This window comes from Echinops telfairi, unplaced genomic scaffold, assembly GCF_000313985.2.
Source record: "Echinops telfairi isolate 266 unplaced genomic scaffold, ASM31398v2 ScPeMD7_1;HRSCAF=3_0, whole genome shotgun sequence".
Lineage (NCBI taxonomy): Eukaryota > Metazoa > Chordata > Mammalia > Afrosoricida > Tenrecidae > Echinops > Echinops telfairi.
Window position 1 is genome coordinate 18,688,052 of NW_022103896.1, and position 20,716 is coordinate 18,708,767.

General features: G+C 41.3%; 1 protein-coding gene and 1 pseudogene across 2 annotated transcripts; both read left to right on the top strand.

The window, feature by feature from the left end:
• The first annotated feature begins 1,998 nt into the window (after positions 1-1,998).
• LOC101656847 lies at positions 1,999-11,527 on the top strand (annotated as a pseudogene).
• A 5,763-nt stretch (positions 11,528-17,290) lies between these two features.
• On the top strand, positions 17,291-18,235 carry LOC101659055 (dual specificity protein phosphatase 18-like). 2 transcript variants are annotated; one of them, XM_045287736.1, is made up of 2 exons: positions 17,291-17,837; positions 17,945-18,235. In XM_045287736.1, exons 1-2 carry the CDS (start codon positions 17,672-17,674, stop codon positions 18,193-18,195), a joined length of 417 nt encoding a protein of 138 aa, XP_045143671.1. In that variant the 5' UTR covers positions 17,291-17,671; the 3' UTR covers positions 18,196-18,235. The 2 variants fall into 2 exon arrangements, with proteins under 2 accessions (XP_045143671.1, XP_004697467.1); XM_004697410.2 differs by having other exon boundaries at positions 17,291-18,235.
• Positions 18,236-20,716: the final 2,481 nt, after the last annotated feature.

Here is a 20,716-nt window from a genome sequence, read left to right on the forward strand (position 1 = left end):
AGTATAGCATATTGTGGGCACGCACAAATCTCTCTCCCTTTCCTAGCTCTCAAAGGCCTTTACCCTCCCACCTTTCCTTTGGGGGATGGTCTTTTCAAATGCCTTTGTTTTATTGTTGTTAGTTACTATCAAATAGGACCCACTTATAGCAACTCCATTCACAACAGAGCAAAATAGTGCTCAGTTCTGCATCAGTCCCAGGATCAGATCATTGCAATCTATAGGGTTTTCATTGACCATGTGCTGAGAGTAGATCATCGGACTTCCTTCCGAGTTCATTTTAGCTTGGGCGCTCTACTGAAACATGTGTAGCATCAGAGTACCACTGTAAATCTCCACTGAGAGACCATGGAGCTGAACATGAGACGCGTGGGTGCTGGGTACCAAAACACTTCATCCAGTGTGAGAAGTTCATGAAAATTTCAGGCAGCAAGTTCAGTTCTAAATGAGAAGTGACTTTAGCCACCCAAACAATAAATAACTAAAACTACCACGTATTGACTACTGACCATGGTCCAAGAAGTATGTTAAAGTCCTTTATGCAAATCATCTCATTTAATCTCTCCTCACAAGAGTCTATGAAATAGATTGGTATTATCCCCATATGAAGAATGTGGGAATCGAAGCTCCAAGTCCCTTTTAAAAACTCGGACACGTAGCTTGTAATGACCGTGGAGGTACTCATTGTTGCTCTTTGAGTCATGGGGTGGGACATGTTGTTTTGTTTTTTCCTGTGCAGAATGAGATAGCAAATACTTTGAGCTTTGTGGACCTTGCAGTATCTGTGGCAACTACCCAACTACACTGTGGGAACAGGAAAACATCCATAAAACCAGAACCCAACTTATTACCATGAGTCAACTCCCACTCAGTGACCCTACGGCAAAGTAGAGCTACTCCTTCAAGGGTCTGAGCCTGCAGATCTTTGTGGGAGCAAGGAGCCTCATCTTTCTCTAGCAGAGCAGCTGATGAGTTTGAATCTCCAACCTTGCAGTTAGCAGCCCAACACCTAACCCACATTGCCACCAGAGCTCCTTGAAAACATCCGTAGACCATACATACGTGAATGAGTAGAGCTGTGTTCCAACAACTTGATTAGTAAACATTGAAAATGAGATTTTCTGCATCATAAAATAGTTTCTTATGTGAGTGTGTTCCCACCATATAGTAATATAAAAGCCATGGTTGTTGTTGTTGTTAGCTGCCATCAAGCCAGTTCTGACTCATAGCAACCCCAGGTAGAAGAATAAATACTCCCTGGTCCTGCACCATCTTCATAATCCTTATGTTGTAGCCACTCCATCTCTTCCAGGGACTTCCTCTTTTTTGCTGCCCCTCCACTTTAACAAGTATGATGGCCTTCTCCAGGGATGGGTCCCTCTTGATAAATGAGATAATAACATGTCCAAACTAAGTGAGATCGAGTCTGACCATCCTTACTTCTATGGAGCATTCGGGCAGTACTTCTTCAAGATAGATTGTTCTTTTAGCAGTCCATGGTTCAATATTTTTCACCAACACCATAGTTCAATTGCATTGATTTTTCATCTGTCTTCCTTATTCAGTGCCCAACTTTCACACACATAGGAGGTGATTGAAAGTAACCATGGCTTGGGTCAGGTGTATCTCATTTTTAGTCACGTAAAGCAAACTCTGAACAAGTGGGGGACCAGATGTGGCCTGCAGGCCATAGATGACTGAGGCCTGCTTTAAAGCATTCTATGTCCTAATTCCTCACAAAATCTTGCTTGCATGTTTCCACTTGTGATTGTTGGGATGTGCATTGGCATTATTTTCTTGTTAATAAACATGGGTCTGGTGAACATGGGGGTCTCTCTACCTGAGTCTTCATCTTTTACAGCCAAGGGCAGGTACAGATCCTGGAAGGGACAGGTCTACATATTAGACAAAAACATATGTTGGGGTGTCTAGAGTACCAGCTGGCAAGATGTTGTGTTGACTTTTTGGTTCTTAGAATTAGACACTCCAGGAAGTGAGATGTCCAAGTCCCCACCCAAACCAGTAAAATCGGGGTAAGCTGACATCTTTCAAGCTCTGTAGACACTTGAACCCAGACCTCTAGATGAATTGTTCTTCCAACATGGTATGATCCACATGACTGATCTGAGTGATACCATTTGGTGGAGAGGGACCTGCAAAGACAGAACTGGGTAATTCCAAACAGCTATGTGATTGAGGAGGCAGAATCCATTGGCAACCCAATCAGAGAAGCTACCAAAGAGGCAACTTGAGCTCCTTTGCGAGTACACAACATAGTACAACACAACAGAGTTAGTGTTGCTGGAACAGACATCCCTTCGAACACTGCCTTTCACTGGGCTTGCCATGGGGGAGGGGCGTATCACAGAGACATCGTGAAAATGCTATCTACTCAACCAAAGATTGAACTGAACCAACAGAGCAAGTTGAAGAACACAGCCTTGTCGGCTGCCATCTGGAAGGGTGAAGCAACAATGGCCCAGTTGCTTCCGACCAAAGATTCTACAACAGACTTAAGAAACAGTGAGAGGACTCTAGCCTGGGGCAGGGCTACGAATGCTGTCTGTATGATTCTCCTTAAAAAGAAAGCAGAAACAGATGTGGTTTGGACTTTAAGCAATACTGAGGAATGTCTTGATAGTGAAGACTGTGCTAGTCTGAGTAGACTAGAGAAACAAATTCATAGACACTCATATGTATATAAGAAAGAGGCTTATATAAAAGAGCAATTGAAATAAATAAATAAATAAAAGAGCAATTGAATATTGAAAAAACGTCCCAGTCCAGTCCATATCAAGTCCATAAGTCCAATATTAGCCCATATGTCCGATACCAAAGTATAAAGTCCTCTTCAGACTCAAGATACATGCAATGATGCCGAATGCAGGAGGATCACAGGCCAGTGGGTGAGAAGTTTTGTGGATCCAGTGGTGTTGTAAGCATCTCAACACTGGCAGGGGTCTCTACATGGCTTCTGAGTTAGTCAGTTTATTGTGCCAACCTGGCAGATAAACACATGTGGGGTTAATTGAAGGGCAGAGGGATAAATGGCTCAGTGAGCCTCACCTTTTGGGTTCTCCAGCCTCTTGCTTTGTGATGGTCGCACCAGGGTGCAGCTGCATTAACAGTTCCCTGCTTCAGCTTGCAAGGCTCACTTCCTGCAAGATATCCTCAAGAAGAAGCCACATGGACCTACCCCGATGCAGCCCTGGGTGCTGGAGAAGCCGTGTGGAGACCCCTGCCAGTGCTGAGATGTCTACACATTCACTGACTCGGTTTTCCTCCTGAAGTCAGCATCATTACTTCTGTTTTGTGAGATGGAGGAGGACTTTGTGGATTGGTGTTGGACATATGGGTTAATGGGTGAATATTGGACTTGTGGGCTTGGGCAGCACTGGGTTGGGATGTTTTCTTGATGTGCACTTAATCTTTACCTAAAACTCTCTCTTATACATGAATTTCTGTGGATTTATTTCTCTAAAGTACCCAGACTAGCACAGCTTCTCTGGCTCCAGAGGTCTGGGTGTATAGGTCCATGAAGCTTCTCCAGCTCCCCGGGCATAGTGCCATGTGTCTTGTCAGTAAAGCATCTCTGAGGGAGTGAACAGAAAGAGAGATGTGTCTCCACTTCTGAGGAGGAAAGATAAGAATTCCCAGGATTCTCAGGAGAAGGCCAGGCCCACACAGAGGCCTCATGGATTATATCTTTATTGACAGGCTAGACTCCACCTCTTCATTCTTAATCCTCAACATTTCTGTCACTTTTGTCATTCCAAACTCTTCATGGGAAGAGTGTTGATGAAGAAGGAGGGGAAAGAGCATTATCAAATATCAAAACGGGGCAGTATTGCACGGTGTCTGAGTAGGACGTGCACACGAGAAATTCTCACCTTTCATATGCTCGTATGTGGCTGGATACTTTGCTGGATGAAGTATTTTTACTTCTATTTACCGAAGGAGACAAGAAGAGATTATTTCCAATTGTCAAGTTGAAGGAATTTTAAGATTTTTAATCTTTTAAATAATCAGCCTTTAAATGTTGTTTTATGTACTTTACCTCAAGAATCAGGATATATTGAATGAATTTTTCAAGGAGGTGCAGGGAAATGCTTATAATGGTAATACACCAAAATTCTCATAGAAAAATCATCATCCCTTCTGACAGAAACATATGGAGTATAAGATACTTTTTTTTAAGTGTGTGCCTGAATTGTCTTTGATGTTTTCTAAAGTAGAAAATAATTTCTCACCTTCCCTGAGTGCTACTTAAGGGAAAGTAAAAATGTTACGGCTTATGGGGTGCCAATTAGAATCCATTACGACCTGTCTGCCCTGCTGTGACTCTGAACTATTTGTAAGAACTTGACTTATTCTTTCAGCCTGTTTGTCTTTTCCATCCCAATTCGCTGGCATCGTCTCATTGGCTCCCATCTCTGTAGGTTTAGCAGTTCCTCTCACAAGAAGTCTGCGTGGGGACACTGACAACAAGCAAAACCAGTGTCATTAGAAAATGAACCTCATCCTTCACTACATGGAGATGGTGGAGCCCCAGGGTGATCTGCATCTGGAAGATGAGAAATTTCAGGTTCTCATGGATACCTTGGCATGGAATCCTTCTTTGCAGCAAAGAGCAAAATAAGGTGATAATGCCGAGGTCCAAATCTGGCATATATACAAATTAGGAAAGTAGTAGAATTTATATTCTGAGCACCTCCATTTTTTCAGAGCCCAATATGGTCACTTAGCATCTACTCACGAACCCTTGTTAGCTCCCAGTATCCTAAAACATTCCCTATTCAGCAACTCAGACCAAAGTCATATGCAGAATGAGCTTCAACATTCAGATGCTTTAGGATGAGAACAGTATCCCTGATGCCCAACAAATGGATAATCTTTGGCAGTGCCTTCTAGTGGCCCACCTTAAAACCCCTCGCCTTCTTTCTTCCTCAGTAACAGAACCTTCAACAGTTACCCAGGCAAATGATGATCCAGGACAGTGGTTCTCAACTTTCCTAATGCCGCGACCCTTTAATACAGTTCCTCATGTTGTGGTGACCATAAAATTATTTTTGTTGATACTTCATAACTGTCATTTTGCTACTGTTATGAATTGGGTGACCCCCATGAGAGGGCCTTTTGACCCCAAAGGAGTCGTGACCCCAGGTTGAGAACCACTGATCTAGGATAAAAACGTTTTCCCAGCTTCCTTTCAGCCAGCTGTGAATATATGACTAATTTCTAAACAATAACATGCTAGTAGAAATGCTATTGAGGAGCATTTAAGAGGCATCCTTAAGCAGCTGGCATGTACTTCCAGAGTCCTTTATGTTTGCCCCTTTCTCTTTGAAACAAAGGTGTATTCCGTGATGACTGAGGGTCCCCTACCCAACTTGACCAGGAATACAAAGGCCCCACATTATGGATAGCTGGCAAAGACTTGAGGGGGACTTTTGATCCTTGGAATCATACACCCACTAAGCTAGCTCCTTACTATCTTTGGATTTCCTTCTATAGACAGAAACATTAATAAACTTTTGTCTTACTTAATCAATTACTTTATTGGGTTCCTCTTATGTACACCTACAACTTACTCTAGCTGATCTAAAAATGCTGGTAACAAAACTGATATAAGCAGATGTATTGTCTCTGCCTCCAGTGATATGAGACAGTTCAACTCATGCACCCCTGGCCACCAATGTTGATCAGTTGTAAGACAGTCGCAGCAATTACCGGGCTCCTCCTTGTCCATTCTAGAGCAGTGTTGAGCTCAGGAGTCTTACGTCACACCCAGGCATGCACTGCTAGATGGAACGCAAGGGCCCAAATCTCCACTTTCTAGGTTTGGGCCTGTTCAACCACTGACGAGCTGTGGGTCCCAGAGTAAGTTACCATCTTTGACCTTCATTTCCTCTCCCTAGAATGGTGGCATGAAAAGTTACGACCTCAGAGGGTTATTATACAGTTCCAATGAGCGAACATTTGTAGAGTCCTTAAAATGCTGCCCAGCACCGAGAATTGTGTCTAAGTCTTTTCTATCATCATTATTTTATCACTAAGACGATTCATGATTTGGACTTGTTGGTAGCACTTGATCTTGCTAAAATGTACCTAATCTTGTTTATTTTATTTTTTGCCCTTCCAGTTATTTTAAATTATTGTCTTAAGTACAAAAGAAATATAATCCACTAATAAAATGTTCAAATTGGCACCGAAGTAGCAACTCAAAAATCCCCTGGGCACACGGAAAGCAGCCGCTGTCAAAGGTAGAAGTAACTTGCAGGGCCTTTTCTTGGCCCTGTTTTTCAATGGAAGGACCTGTTCCAAGTGTATGAACTAGTTCATGTACTCTGTATCACTGGGTCCAGCCCAGTGTCTTTCTCGGAACCAATGCTCTGCATCTGAGGGATAGAATAAGTGAAGGAGTAAATGAATACATGAGACATGTCTTGGTGATCTCTGACTTCCTGGGGCCCCTCTACGATTCCTTAAAAGGAAAACAATGAAGAATTCTCCTGAGTGCCTATCTTCAGAACAGAGGGGATCAATGGGAGGAGAAGCAAGTAATCTCTGGCCAGTTTTAAAGGGCATGCAGTCAACATAAAGCAGGTTAGCTCAGTTGCAAACTGTCATGAAAAACAGTGCAGTCCTGGACTGGTGTTTGGACTTCAGAGCCATCGCGGGTTCAAATTCCAGCTCTATCTCTTCTTTCGAGTTGCATCAGCCCCTCCTTGTGAGTCAGTGACTCCATCTGAAGAAATGAGGATAACTACAATTCCCACCTCACCTGAAAACAACCACATTTTCCACCACGAGCCCAAAGGTTGGCAGTTCAAATCCATCCAGAAGTGCTCTGGAAGTCAGGCATGCCAATCTGCTCCCAAAAGGTCATAGCCATTAAGGTCACAATTCTACTCTTCACAGACCGGGTGGCTGTGAGTTAGAATCAGCTCAACAGAAACAGTCACAAGAATAGGATAGTGCCTAAAACATAACAGGTACTGTGACCTCAATATAGTTACTGTTATTTTAAGGAAATATAGGTCCAGTGTCATCAAATATTCTGATGTTTTTGAAGTGGAAATCTAGATTTTAGGTAAAATTTTATCATTTTAAAACATATGCCAACGAAGCAAGAAATATCCAAGGCTCAGGCATTTGGTAGGTAGAAAATTTGAATCACTTTATTAAGAACTTCTACAGAGTCCTGTGTTGTGGGCCATGTGTACGTAATACACCAACAAGCTGCATACCAACTTCTCCACCATTCCTCAAGACCAGACAGGGCTGGCCTCACTTTTCCTAACTCAGGGCAGCCCCGTCCTGGTACTCTCACGGTTGTTGAAAGCCTTGATTTTCATTCACTCTTGGAAGTACCTGAACTTCTGAAGCTAGGGCACTTGGCAAAAACAACAAATTCTGCTTCAGAACAAAGAGGCACAGTGATAAATCCAGCTCTAAGAATGCACTGTGCTAGCCTACAGCTTTCTAAGCCAGGTAAGCCATCTGACCTTGAATGGTGACCTTGAATGGTGACCTTACACAACACTAGCTAATCAACAAGCCATTACTTGAGCTTTTCCAACACACCCGCCCATGTCCTCCTCAACAGCACCACTGGGTCTGTACCTGTCTTTCAGGTTCCAGCTCAGCCATCATGTCTTTGACCCACTCTTTCCTGAGGATGCTCAACTCCCACATTTCCTGGGCATGTCAGTCTTATTCTTTTCTTATAAAATCCAATTATCCCCATTCTTTGTGAACAGAAGCTAAGTCCTATGATCTTTTTAAGCCCAGAAGTGTCTAGCATAAGTCGCTGACAAGTAGCCAACAATTGTTTCTTAAATTATTGGAATTTTTACCTACCACAGAGACACAAAATAAGCAAGACATGTGAATCAGATTTAAAAGTTGATAGACTCCTATATTTGCATAATTTCCTTTTCTCAACAATATTTTAAATCTATACTATTGACTAATTCATAATAATATCAAGAGCATTACCTTATGCACCAGAGGGATGACTTATAATATTCTCTATCATAAAATGATAATGATGTCTCTATAACAGTGGTTCTCAACCTGTGGGTCACGACCCCTTTGGGGGACTGAATGACCCTTTCACAGGTGTCGCCTGATTCATAACAGTAGCAAAATTACAGTTATGAGGTAGCAACAAAAATAATTTTATGGTTGGGTGATCACCACAACATGAGGAACTGTATGAAAGGGTAGCAGCACCAGGAAGGTTGAGGACCACGGATCTATAGTGAACCAGATACATATATGAACCATATATATATAGGAAACTATTTGGGCTTCATACATAATTTCAGCTCCAATCTAAGAACAGTGAGTTCTTACAACATCGTCTGACTAGATACTCATCCTCAACACAAGATCACTGAAGGCAGAAGTGCTATAGCAAAATGTGGTGAAGAAACCAATTGATACCCAGCCATCAGGAAAAAGAGTCTCTGGGCTCTAAAAGCTTGACTTAAAACAAGCAGCCTTCGAACGGAGTCATCAACTAAATGCATATAGAAGAAGCAAACCAGCCTGTGTGACCCAGGAAGTGTAAATAACATAATCCACATCTGAAGGACGGTGTGCTATCAGAGCTTAAACTCCTGAATGCCCAGTTTGCAGAAGACTGTGGATAAGAACGGGAGCCCAAAACCCATTTGCAGTGTCCCCACATGGATAAAGCCTCTAACAGTGTAGAACAGGAATGTGAATAGCCTTGCTATCAGACAGAAAACATTGTAAAGTCAGTTATGGCAGATATATATAGTTAAGTTAAAATGTAATGTTATTGGATTGCCCCTTTGACCAATATTAAAGTTGCTTCAGCTGTTACTATGTTCTGCTTTCTTTTTGATTGAGGTTTTTTACTGTTTTGCCTCATCACTGCTGTTGTTTTTTATTATTATTGTTGTTGGCTTCCTGTTTGTGTTTTGTAGGATTCTCTGTATGCTAAAGCCAGGAGAGGTAACTCTGTAGAGACAGTAACTGGAATACTAATAACTCAGGGGCATAGCAGGGGAAACCGGAGGGAAATCAGGAGCTCACAACAATGAATATGAGAAGAAAATGTCCTGAAATTGATTGTGATGATTGCACAACTCTTAATATGAATGAATGATTAAACTGTATGATGTATGAAGTATATGCCAATAAAACTATTAAAAGAGGATACTAATATGATACTTTCTCCAGTATTGTAACAACATTAATAATATGTATTTTTGAATTTTGATAGTCTCAGTATCGTAAACAGCAATGGTTCTCAACCCCATAACTGAAGACAAAGCATTTGAGTCTGAATGAGAAAATCTGAGTGAAAGGAAAGTTGGTAGGAGCACATGACTTTGCTAAGCATGCATATCCTAATCAGTAAACACCTGACCTGCCTACCTTTCCTGAATGTTTGAAAACCAATTGTCATGGTGTATATGAAAGCTTTCAGAAACAGTAACATAATATAAAAATGAATTACCTGAAAAGGTTGGATAACAGATTTCTTGTAATTACCCAAGAAAGGGAGAAAGAAGATAAATTCCCTTGGAGCATTGTTAGAATTTGAAACTGTGGTTTGTGTACATAATTTGAAGCTCCCCTTGGGTGACTAATGGATGACCAAGGGTCAGGCTGTTGCTCACAACCTGATGAGCTTGCTTCCTAAACGCTAGCCCTGGTCATGGTTAACCCTGTTGTGATTAAAGCTAATGTCTGCGATATTAGGGGCATAACATCATAGTAATGGCATAGGACTGGACAATGTTTCCTTCGGTTATACATTGGGTCGCTAAGAATTGGAACTGAAAATGACAACTAATAATACCAACAATGATAAAGGAGCAAAGCTCAGGCACTTATTCAGGAATATTCTCCTCTGGGTTGACTGTATTTACAGAAGACACAAAGTAAAGAGAGTTCTGAAACCTCTATAGAATCAATTAACTTGAACTTCCTCTATACATGTGCCAACTTTTAGAGAATTTTGGAGAGTTTTTTCGGCTGCTTTTGTTTTGTTTCATTTTGTTTTCATTACTAGTCTCTGGAAGGTTTTGTATCCTACAGTTGGGCATTTAAAAGGAGGTGGAACATTACTATCTTACAGCTGTTTCTTTCATTTTTCAAATAACCTGGTATAAAAATCAGCTAGTCTGGTAATGTAGTGGAATACAAAAGGTCTACCCTCTTATTTCTACTAAGAGTATGAGTCCTGGAGTAGGCCAAGAAGGTCAGCTGCCTACTTGCCAAAAAACTCTACCCTGCCCATCACCTCAATTGTGAGATGTACCACTGGCTTAGAGACTTGAATCTTTCAGAGCACTGAGCTTGGACTAGTCCTGAAGATAGATTTACTATATGCCAACTCTCAAGAGACTGATGCATAAAACCAGATTTGTAATTAAATTGCCTACTTTGGGGTGGTGTATTTTCAAATGTGCTTGCATATTTACTTTTTATTGTTTGGTTTTTTAGATTTTATTTAGTCATGGAGGCCAAATAATATTTTACGCGATGCTAGACAGACTTGTTTAATTATGTAAACATGTGTTTCTTTATGTCTTGGAAAATTGGAAGATCCGTCCCCAACGTTTCCCCAATTAGCAGCAATGTGCTGGCAGAGCTGAGCTGGGCTGGCACTTTACACAGGTGTGCGCTACAGATTTATATATCCGGCACCACGTTTGAAGATTGCCCAGTCCTAGAGTTCTCAGATAATTTGCTCTTGATCACATCATTTTCATTTTTTCTTGTGATAGAGAACTGTTGTTGTTATTGTTCGATGTGTTGAGTCAGTTCTGACAAATAGTGGCTTTTGTACAGCAGGACAAAACATTGGCCAGTTTGATACCATCTCAACTATCTACCAACATTTGGAGAACTGAATAGAAAACCAGAGGGCACAGCAGTTCACAAAATTGAAAGAGACCATATTTCCTTTTGGAAATGAAGACTAAACCAACTGGTCAGAGGTAGACAGGCATACAAGATATAAAACCAATACAGTTGCCATCCTCCAACAACAATCACAGTAACTCTAGCTTTGAAGCCATCTCAGAACTACCTGATTATGAGGGAGTTCCTATCACAGAACTGAAGTTCATTCCAAAGAGATCCCATTTGGAAAAGTAAAATGCAATATATATGTCGAACATTGGGTCATCTAAACACATAAAGCAAATGCTAACAGAATTGAAAGGAGAAATAGATATCAGTAAAATATATAGTTTGAGACTTCAACACACCATTTTCAATATTGGACAGCACATCTAGAAAGAAGATCAGGAAGGAAACAGAGGACCCAGGTAACACCATAAACTCAGCTCAATAAAAATCTATGTGAAACTCCACCTCTAAACAGCAAAATATCAGCAATATGTAGATATAGATATAGGTATACCCCTCCAATGCACATGGGTTACTCTACATTTTAGGTCCCAAAGCAAGTCTGGATAAGTTTGAAATGACTGAAGGTGTGTTCTATGACCATTACAGAGTGAAAGTAGACAGATAGAAATTAAACAACTCATGGGTCAATGTTAAAATACCAAGGGGTCAAAGAAGAAATCACAAATTTCTCAAAACCAAGTGAGAACTACATCAGAGCCTAATAACATTTATGGGATGCAGAGAAAGGCAGTTCTCCATATACAAGGAGAGCCTATACACAAAAAGAGGAAGAATCCCAAATCAAAAGTTTGAATGACTAGAAATAAAAGAACAAACTACGCCTAAATCTATCAGAATGAAGAAAACAGTAAAGAGCAGAGCAGAAATAAATTAATCAAATAAATTAATCAAAACCAGAAAAATAAGAGAATCAATCAAACCAACGGTGTTTTTAAAGATCAATATAACTGACAAACTTTTAACTGGACCGAAAAAGATCCAAATAACTAAAATAAGAAATAAACTGATAGAAATAAAAAGAATTATGACTAAATGTTATGAATAACTGCATGGAAACACCTGGATAATCTAGATGAGATGGGCAGATTCGTACAAGCGTGCAATCTCTTCAAACTGACTCATGAAGAAATAGAAAGTCTCAGGAGGCCCATTGCAAGTAAAGAGAGCAAATCAGTGATCAAAAGCCTCCCCGAGCAAACATTTAGAAGTGACATGACACCATTCTGTTTACAATCTTCCACAATACAGAGATGGAAGAAACACCCCTAATTGGTTCTATAACGAAAAATAATCCTGATACACAAGCCAGAACTAGACACCACAAGATAAGAAAACTACAGGCCAATATTGCTTATGAATATAGATGAAAGACATCTCCAACAAAATACTAGTGAGCGTAATTCAACAGCATATTAGAGGAATCATATATCATGGCCAACTGGGATCAGTGCAGGGATGGCTGAAAAGTAGAACATATAATGATGCACCACATCAATAGAACAAAGGAAAGAACTATATGGTTCTCTCGATAAATGCGAAAAATGCATCTGATAAAATCCAACACTTTTTCTTCATGGGAATCCTAAAGAATGGAATAGTAGAAAAATCATTCTTACTATGCAGGGTATATATAAAAATCCAATAGGCAACAATGACTGAACCATTTCCCCCTTAGCATCAGGAATAAGTCAAGGGCTTCTACCCTCACTACTTTTAGTTAATATTTTATTGGAAGACACAGCCAGAATAAAAAATGAGAAAAAATAGAAAGTACCCAGATTGGACATGAAGAGGTGAATTTATCTCTATTTATACACAATATGATACCAAAGAGTCCACAGAAAGCAACTTCCAGAATTCATAGAGAAATGTAACTAAGTTACACAATGCCAGGTCAGCAAGCAGAATCACTTGATTGTCTATACAACAGCAATCAGAAATCTGAAAGGGAAATTAGGGAAACAATCCCATTTATGACAGCATCTAAGATAACAAAGTACTAGGGATAAATCTAAACAGGAATGTGAAGGACTTATATAATGAAATCTATAAAACATTGCTAAAAGAGATGAAGGAAAACAAATAACTAGAACATCATAAAAATTAGAAACTTTTGCTTATCAAAAACTTTACCAATAAAGTAGAAAGCCAAGCTATCAACTTGGAGAAATATCTTGAGGAACTATAGACTCAACAAAAATCTAATAACTAAAACATATATAAAGCTTTGACAACTTAACAAAGGGGCAAATAACCCAATAATAAAATGGGCTTGAATAGATATTTCACAAAGAGGGCATTCAAATGGCCACCAAATATATGAAAAGATGCTTGGCATCACGAGCCATCAGAGATCCAAATGAAAACTACAATGAGCTGCCATTTCACTCCCACTAGGAGGACACAGATCAAATAATAATAATAATAATAATAATAAACAACAGAGCATTGTCAGTGTTGGGAGGGCATGGAGAAATTTGAACCCTCATTTAAAAAAATAGCTTTGATATAAAATGCACATGATGAACTTCTATAGTTAAGTCACTTTTAAAAAGAGTTGTATATACATCATCACAATCAGTTCTAGTGCTCCCTCCCTCACCCTGGATTCATGATTGGCTCCCCAATTCCCCTCCCCCTCCCCATCCCCCACCCCTGATAAACCATTGTCTCTATGCATCCACTCCTCATCTGCTTCATAAACTGGGAAATCTAACTGAAACAATAAAAAATGAAACAGAAAGAAAATAATAATATAAAGATAAAAATAAAGAGAACGAAAAGAACATCAGCATCATTAAAGAAGCCAGAGAAGAAATTTTGTCATAGAACAAGTGAGAAATATTTAATCCCAGAGCAAATTCAGGTTGGGTCAAGCAGGTCAACTGACCAAGTATCATATTACACCATAATATACCAAATATCATATTATACCATAGTTCCATCCACCATAATCAAGTTTACAATAATCTCTATTTGATAAAGCTGCTCACATCCCTCACCTGTGGTGAGAGGGGATCTACCCGAACTTAATCTCACTAGATACTCTGCATATGGATACTCTGCATTTGGGCTCCCACTGTCCTTCTTAGCCTTCTATAAATTAGGTGTTCACAATTTAAGTTCTGATACTTTTCCTTTCATCATATTTTGATTTTGTAATGATCATCTTTAGACCACACAGGATGGTGTGCTTCTTCCATATGGACTTAGTTGATACCTCACTTAGATGTTTGAATACAAGCCTTTAAGACCCCAGACAATGTTCCAGTCACCCTCTGCTTTCTTCACCACACTTTTCAGGGGTACCCTAATCTTGAGTGATCTCTTAGTGAATGCATGTATCCGACAGGGCCATGTTATAGAACTGTTTTTGGATTGGGGCTAGAATTAAGTGGGAGCCCAGAATCCATCTGCTGGTCCACATTTATGTATGAATGACTCTGATTTACTTTAGCAGTCATATTATGAAAAACAAAAACAAACAAACAAGAAAAAACATTTTCAATCATTAATTACATCGATAACATCAATAATTTATTCAAAGACAGAATTTAAGGTACGGCTATGAAGAGTTAATGTGAGTATAGTCCAACTGTGAGCTGCCCTCTAGAAGTTGCTTTGTACATAGTGATTTCTTGATTGAGCTCTGGTTACACAGAGCATGGGGGTTGGTGCATGGAAAATGTTCCTGTAACCTTCCTTACAGGGGCAGATCCTTGCCTATCAGATTAATCCCTGTCATATTAACGAAAGGGGAGCATTGAGATACTAAATATATGGTAGTTCTGGGTCCCCTTTCATTTGGACACCTGCTAAGCTAGGGGTCCTACCCAAGGTCCAACAACTACCATTTCCAGTCTTGGGGTGAATATCAGGGAATTTCAGTTCTAAGTCGAAGGATTACAGATTGTTTTTAAGTAGGGCCCAGTTCATTCAGTCAGGCTTCCATGTGGAGTCATACTGGTGTATCCCTGGGGGAATGCCATGTTCCCTGTAAGGCCAGTGTCCAAGGTCATCATAGTGCTCAGTCCATAGTGTGATTCACCAAGGCTTAAATAAGTGTCTACTTGGGAACATAGAATCGATTGATTCTCCCCTTAGTTCCCCTACACTTACTACTTTGCATCCTTTCCCAATATGAGGTTGCTCCTCCCCATTTACTCTCCATACCCACCAACAGCAATATAAGTGCTTCCTCTGAAATGTAGATGCTCCCCAACCCTGGTCTTAACTTGATATTCCAATAAAGTTCTTCTCATTCCTGTGGAGTGTCGGTTGATTTCTCTCAGCCTTGTCTCAGTGCTGTATGAAATCGAGAGAATGGTCTTCTCCCTTTTCTCGATTCTTGAAGGAGTGATCCCAACCAACGTGAGGTCTCCTCTTACAAGGAGGCTCTTGTGAAGTGTGGATAAGGGTATGGTATGTGGTTCGTGGCCAGCAGACAGACTTTCTACCACTTTCTTTGGGAATTGTTCTCCAAAACTTATGTAGTTGGTGTTTCTCCTTATAGTAGTGAACGAATACAATATGTGTCCTTTGGGGATTGGCTTACTTCATTCAGCATAATGGTTTCCAGGTCCCTCCATGTCATGCAGTGTTTCACACTTTCATCACTTTTTTCTAGGAATGCCTGGCATTCCACTGGATGTATGTACCATAATTTCTGTATCCATTCAGTCACTGTTGGACATTTGGGCTGCTTCCAGTTTCTTGCTATTGTGAACTCGGCTGCTATGAACATGGGAGGGCATACATCCACTCGTGCTATGTCTCCTGTTTCTTTGGGGTATATACCTGTGTTAGTCTGGAGGACAACAGAAATGAATCCAGAGACACGCAGAAGAGAGAGCTTTATATCAGAGTAATTGCATATTAAGAAAACATCTCAGTCTAGAACAAGTCCCTAAGTTCAATATTAGCCCATATGTCCGATACTAGTCCATAAATTATTCTACAGACTCATGTAGGAAGATCACAGACCAGTGGGCGGAAAGTCTTGTGGATCCAGTGGCAGTGGAAGCATCACAGGACGGGCGTGGGTCTCCACAGCTCCTCCAGCTCCAGGGCTCTGGCTGCCATCAGCATAACTCCATGTGGCTTGTCAACAAGAATGTGTAGCAGAGAGAAAGTGTGGTTCTCCTCCGGGAGAAAAAGAGGAAGTTCCCAGAATCCTCCTGGTGGGTGTTACCTGGTGACCTGATTGACGGGCTAGAGTCCACCCCTACATTCTATTCATCTAGCTGCATGAAACTACGTAACTACCACAATGCCTAGTAGTGGTGTCGGCGGATCATATGGGATTTCAATTGCAGGTTCCTTTAAGTATTCTCACACATTTTCCATAGGGGTTGTACATATGTACAAGCCCACCAAGAGTGTCTATGACTTCCATTTGCTCACAACATCTCCAACATTTGTTGTTTTCTGTTTTTGCACTGGGCTAACATCGTGGGTGTAACGTGGTATCTCATTGTGGTTTTAATTCGCATCTCCCAGAAGCCTCGTGACCATGAGCATTTGTGTGTGTTAGCCATTTGGACTTAATATTTGGTGAACTGTCTGTTCATGTCTTCTTCCCATTTCTTAATTGGGTCGTTTGTTATTTTCTTATTGAACTGTTTTAGAGTTCTGTAGATTTTGGCAATTAGACCCTTGTTCAATGTGTCATTGGTTAATAAAAATTTCCCAATCTATGGGCTCTTATTTTACTCTTTTGATGAAGCCTTTCGTGTGTTTGAGTGATGTGATTTCAGCATGCCCCAGTCATCTATTTTGTCTTCTTCTGTGTGTGCTTCCTTTATTATACTTGGCAGTCTGTGTATGCCCTGCAATAGGGCCCTTAAGCTGTGAACCCTTAGTAATTACTAATGAGAATGAAAAATGGTACAGTTATTGTGGAAAACAATGTGATATTTTCTCAAAAGACTAAATATAAATCTGCCATATGACCAAGAAATTCTACTGAGGTAAATACCAAACATTTTGGAAAGCAGAGACTGAAAAATAAATAAGTACACTAATGATCTTGCAGTAGAACTCACAGTAGCTAACAGGGAAAACCTAAATGTCCATTAACAGTTGAATCAATAAAAGAAAATGTGTCACATGCCATATAAGCCAACCCAAATATCAGCAGAGGCACCTAATTTTACAAAAAAATACTTCATTAAAAATGTGCTGCAAAACTTGGCTTATACATGAGTACACACAGTATATACAATGGAATACTCCTCAGTCAGTAAAGTAAATGACGTCTTGACATATGCTTCATTATGAAGCATGAAGACATTATTCTGGGTGAAATCGATCAATCAGAAAAGGACGAGACCCCGCGAAGCCAAGTCGGCTCTGGACCAAAATTGCCAGGGTCTGGCGTGCTCCGTGAGCCAGTAAGTGGGTGGGCCGCCAGCAGCCGACGCCGGGCTTTCGCCGAAGCCTGGCCTGACTGGTTCCTCCCGGCGGCGACTTCCTGGTGTGGCTGCTTCCACCACGAGCCCACCAGCCTGCCCAGCAAACGGCCCAGGAGGCACCTCGGAAGACAGGCCTGGACTACTGTAAGGGCCACAGCCCGGAAAGCCCCGTAGAGCACTTCCACTCTGCACTCGTGGGGTCTCCTGGAGTCGGAATCCACTTGACTGCAGCATGAACGCGGCTGCATCTTGTGGCTGACAAATGCTCACTGAGGACCCAGCCCAGCAGAAAGATGTCTCCCTCGCTCCCCACTGAATGTTGAGCCACCACCTGGATGACAGCGCCTCCGGGTGCCTTCCCCGTCCAGCTCCGGCAGCCCTCAGTCAGCGGCCTCTCGCAGGTCACCAGCAGCCTGTACATCAGCAGTGGTGCAGCTGCCAACAACAAGCTGCTGCTGTCCCACCACCAGATCACCACAGTCATCAACATCTCGGCAGAGGTGAACACCCGCTATGAGGGCATCCAGTACATGCAGGTGCCTGTGGCCGACTCCCCCATCTCACGCCTCTGCGATCTCTTTGACCCCATCGCCGACCACATCCACACTGTGGAATTGAGGCAGGGCCATACGCTGCTGCACTGTGCCGCTGGCATCAGCAGCTCAGCCACCTTTTGCCTTGCCTACCTCATGAAGCACCATGCCATGTCGCTGCTGGATGCCCACGTGTGGGCCAAGTCATGCCGACCCATCATCTGGCCCAACAGTGGCTTCTGGGAGCAGCTCATCCACTACGAGTTCCAGCTGTTCGGCAAGAACACTGTGCACATGGTCAGCTCCCCTCTGGGTATGATCCCTGACATCTACGAGAAGGAGGTGCAGCTGATGATCCCACTGTGAGCCAGCCCCAGGGCAGAGGCACCGACCTGCTGTAGACCGGAGCTTGAACCTTCCACTTGGGTTGGTTCAGAAAAACCAGACAGTGCCTTTTCTAAGGGAAAGGAAAGAAGAAAAGTTGTTGCAGTTTTGAACCTCACATCCATTATCCTGCAAGATTAAATTCAATAAATATTACATGATTAAAAAAAAAAGAAAAGGACAAATATTGTATATTCTTACATATCATATTTTTATATAAACCTCTAGGGTTTTTTGTTGTTATTGTTTTTGCTTTTATAAATCATGCAACCCTTTCATGCTTTAGCTTTCTATAAGTACTAGCAGTGAAACACTGGGTTATTAAACCAAAGGTCGGTGGTTTGGACCCACCCAGTAGCTCCATAGGAGAAAGATCCTGATGATCTACTCCCTTTAAGATTGTTATTAGGTGCCATCGAGTCAGTTCTGACTCATGTAAACTACTCTATGCAAACTAGAATAAACTACCACCAGTCCTGGGCCATCCTCACATTAATTTCTATGGTTGTGCCATTGTTGCAGCCATTGCGACAAACCATCTTGTTGAAGGTCTTCCTCTGTTTCACTGCCCTTCTTCTTTAGCAAGCAAGATTTTCTACTCCAGGGACCGGGCTCTCCTGACAACATGTCAAAGTAAGTGAGATAAAGTCTCTCTTGCTTCAGAGGAACATTCTAACTGTACTATTCCAAGACACACTTAGAAGTTCATGGTACTTTCAATATTCTCCACCAGCAACAGAATTCAAATGCATAGGTTCCTCTTTGGTCTTTATGAGGGTTACATAAGCTGGTGTTAATTTGAGGATTGAGAGTGTAAGGGTGGAGTCTAGCCTGTCAATCAATCAGGATATAGCCAATGAGGCCTCTGTGTGGGCATGGCCTTCTCCTGAGGACCCTGGGAACTCCTGTATTCTTCCCTGGAGAGGCGAACTAACACTCTCTCTCTCTCTCTCTCTCTCTCTCTCTCTCTCTTGGCTCACTCCCTGTGAGACATCCCTTTGTAGAAGACACATGGAGAGAGGCTGATGGAACAAGACCTTTGGAGCAGGAGAAGTCATGTGGAGACCGCTGGCAGCGCTTAGATGCTTACAACGCCACTGGATCCACAAGACTTCCCACCCACTCTCCTGTGATCTTCCTACATTTGGTGTCATTGCATGTGTTTTGTGAGTCTGAAGAGGACTTTATAGATTGGTATCAGACATATGGGCTAATATTGGAGTTTATGGACTAGATCTGGACTGGGCTGGAATGTTTTCTCAATATGCAATTGCTCTTGTAAATAAAGCTTTTTCATGTACACATATGAGTGTCTATGAATTTGTTTCTCTAGCTAACCCAGACTAGCACAGTATTTCTTATTCAATGTCCAACTTCTACATGCATACAAGGTGTTTGAAAATTTCATGGCTTGGGTCAAGTGCACCTTAGTCCTCAAAGTAACAACCTTGCTTTCCAACATTTTATAGCAGTATTATTCAGCAGATTTACCCAATGCAGTACATAGTTTGATTTCTTGAATGTTTCTTCTATGAGCATTGATTGTGGATCCAAGCCAGACAAAATCCTTGATGGCAGCAATCTTTTGTTTATCATGATGTTACTTGTTGGCCCAGTTGTGAGGACTTGGGTTTTCTTTAAATTGAGTTGTAATCAAAACTGAAGGTTGTAACCCTTGATCTTCATCAGCAAATGCTTTTACTCTCCCGCACTTTCAGCAAGTAAGGCTGTGCCATTTGCATATCTACAGCTTTTAAAAGCCTTCCTCCAGTCCTGATGTCACAATCTTCTGCAGATAATCCAGCTTCTCCAATAATTTGCTCATCGTACAGATTGAATAAGTATGGTGAGACTGTTATATACCTTTCTTGATTTAAACCATGCAGCATTGCCTTGTTCTGTTAGCACTACTGATCCATGTACAAATTCTGCATGCATTTATTATGGTCCACACAGTCAAATGCCTTTGCACTGTAAATAAAACATAGGTAAATATCTTTATGGTATTCTATGCTTTTAGGCCAAAATCTATCTGAAACCCCACAGAAGCAGTTCTACCCTCTCCTGCAGGGTTGCTCTGAGTCAGTATCGACTCCATAGCAGTGAGTTTGAGTGGATGGTCAGAAAGAACTCAATGGAGACTGAAAGCAAACAATAGTCTCCATTAACTGGTAAAGAAGGTCTACCTTATTCCATGATGCTCACCTTCCCGACACAATTGCTGAAGACAAATGGGTACATAGCAAATGTGGTGAAGAAAGCTGATGGTGCCTGGCTATCAAAACATATAGTGTCTGGGGTCTTAAAGACTTGAAGGTAAACAAGCAACCATCTAACTCAGAAGCAACAAAGCCCACATGGAAGAAGCACACCAGCCTGCATGCTCATGAGGTGCCAAAGGGATCACTTATGAGGCATCAAAGAACAAAAAAATCATATCATTGTATGCTCACCTCTCTGATA

Coding starts and splice junctions, on each gene's coding strand:
- LOC101659055 (XM_004697410.2), top strand. CDS start 17,672: ATGACAGCGCCTCCGGGTGCCTTCCCCGTCCAGCTCCGGCAGCCCTCA.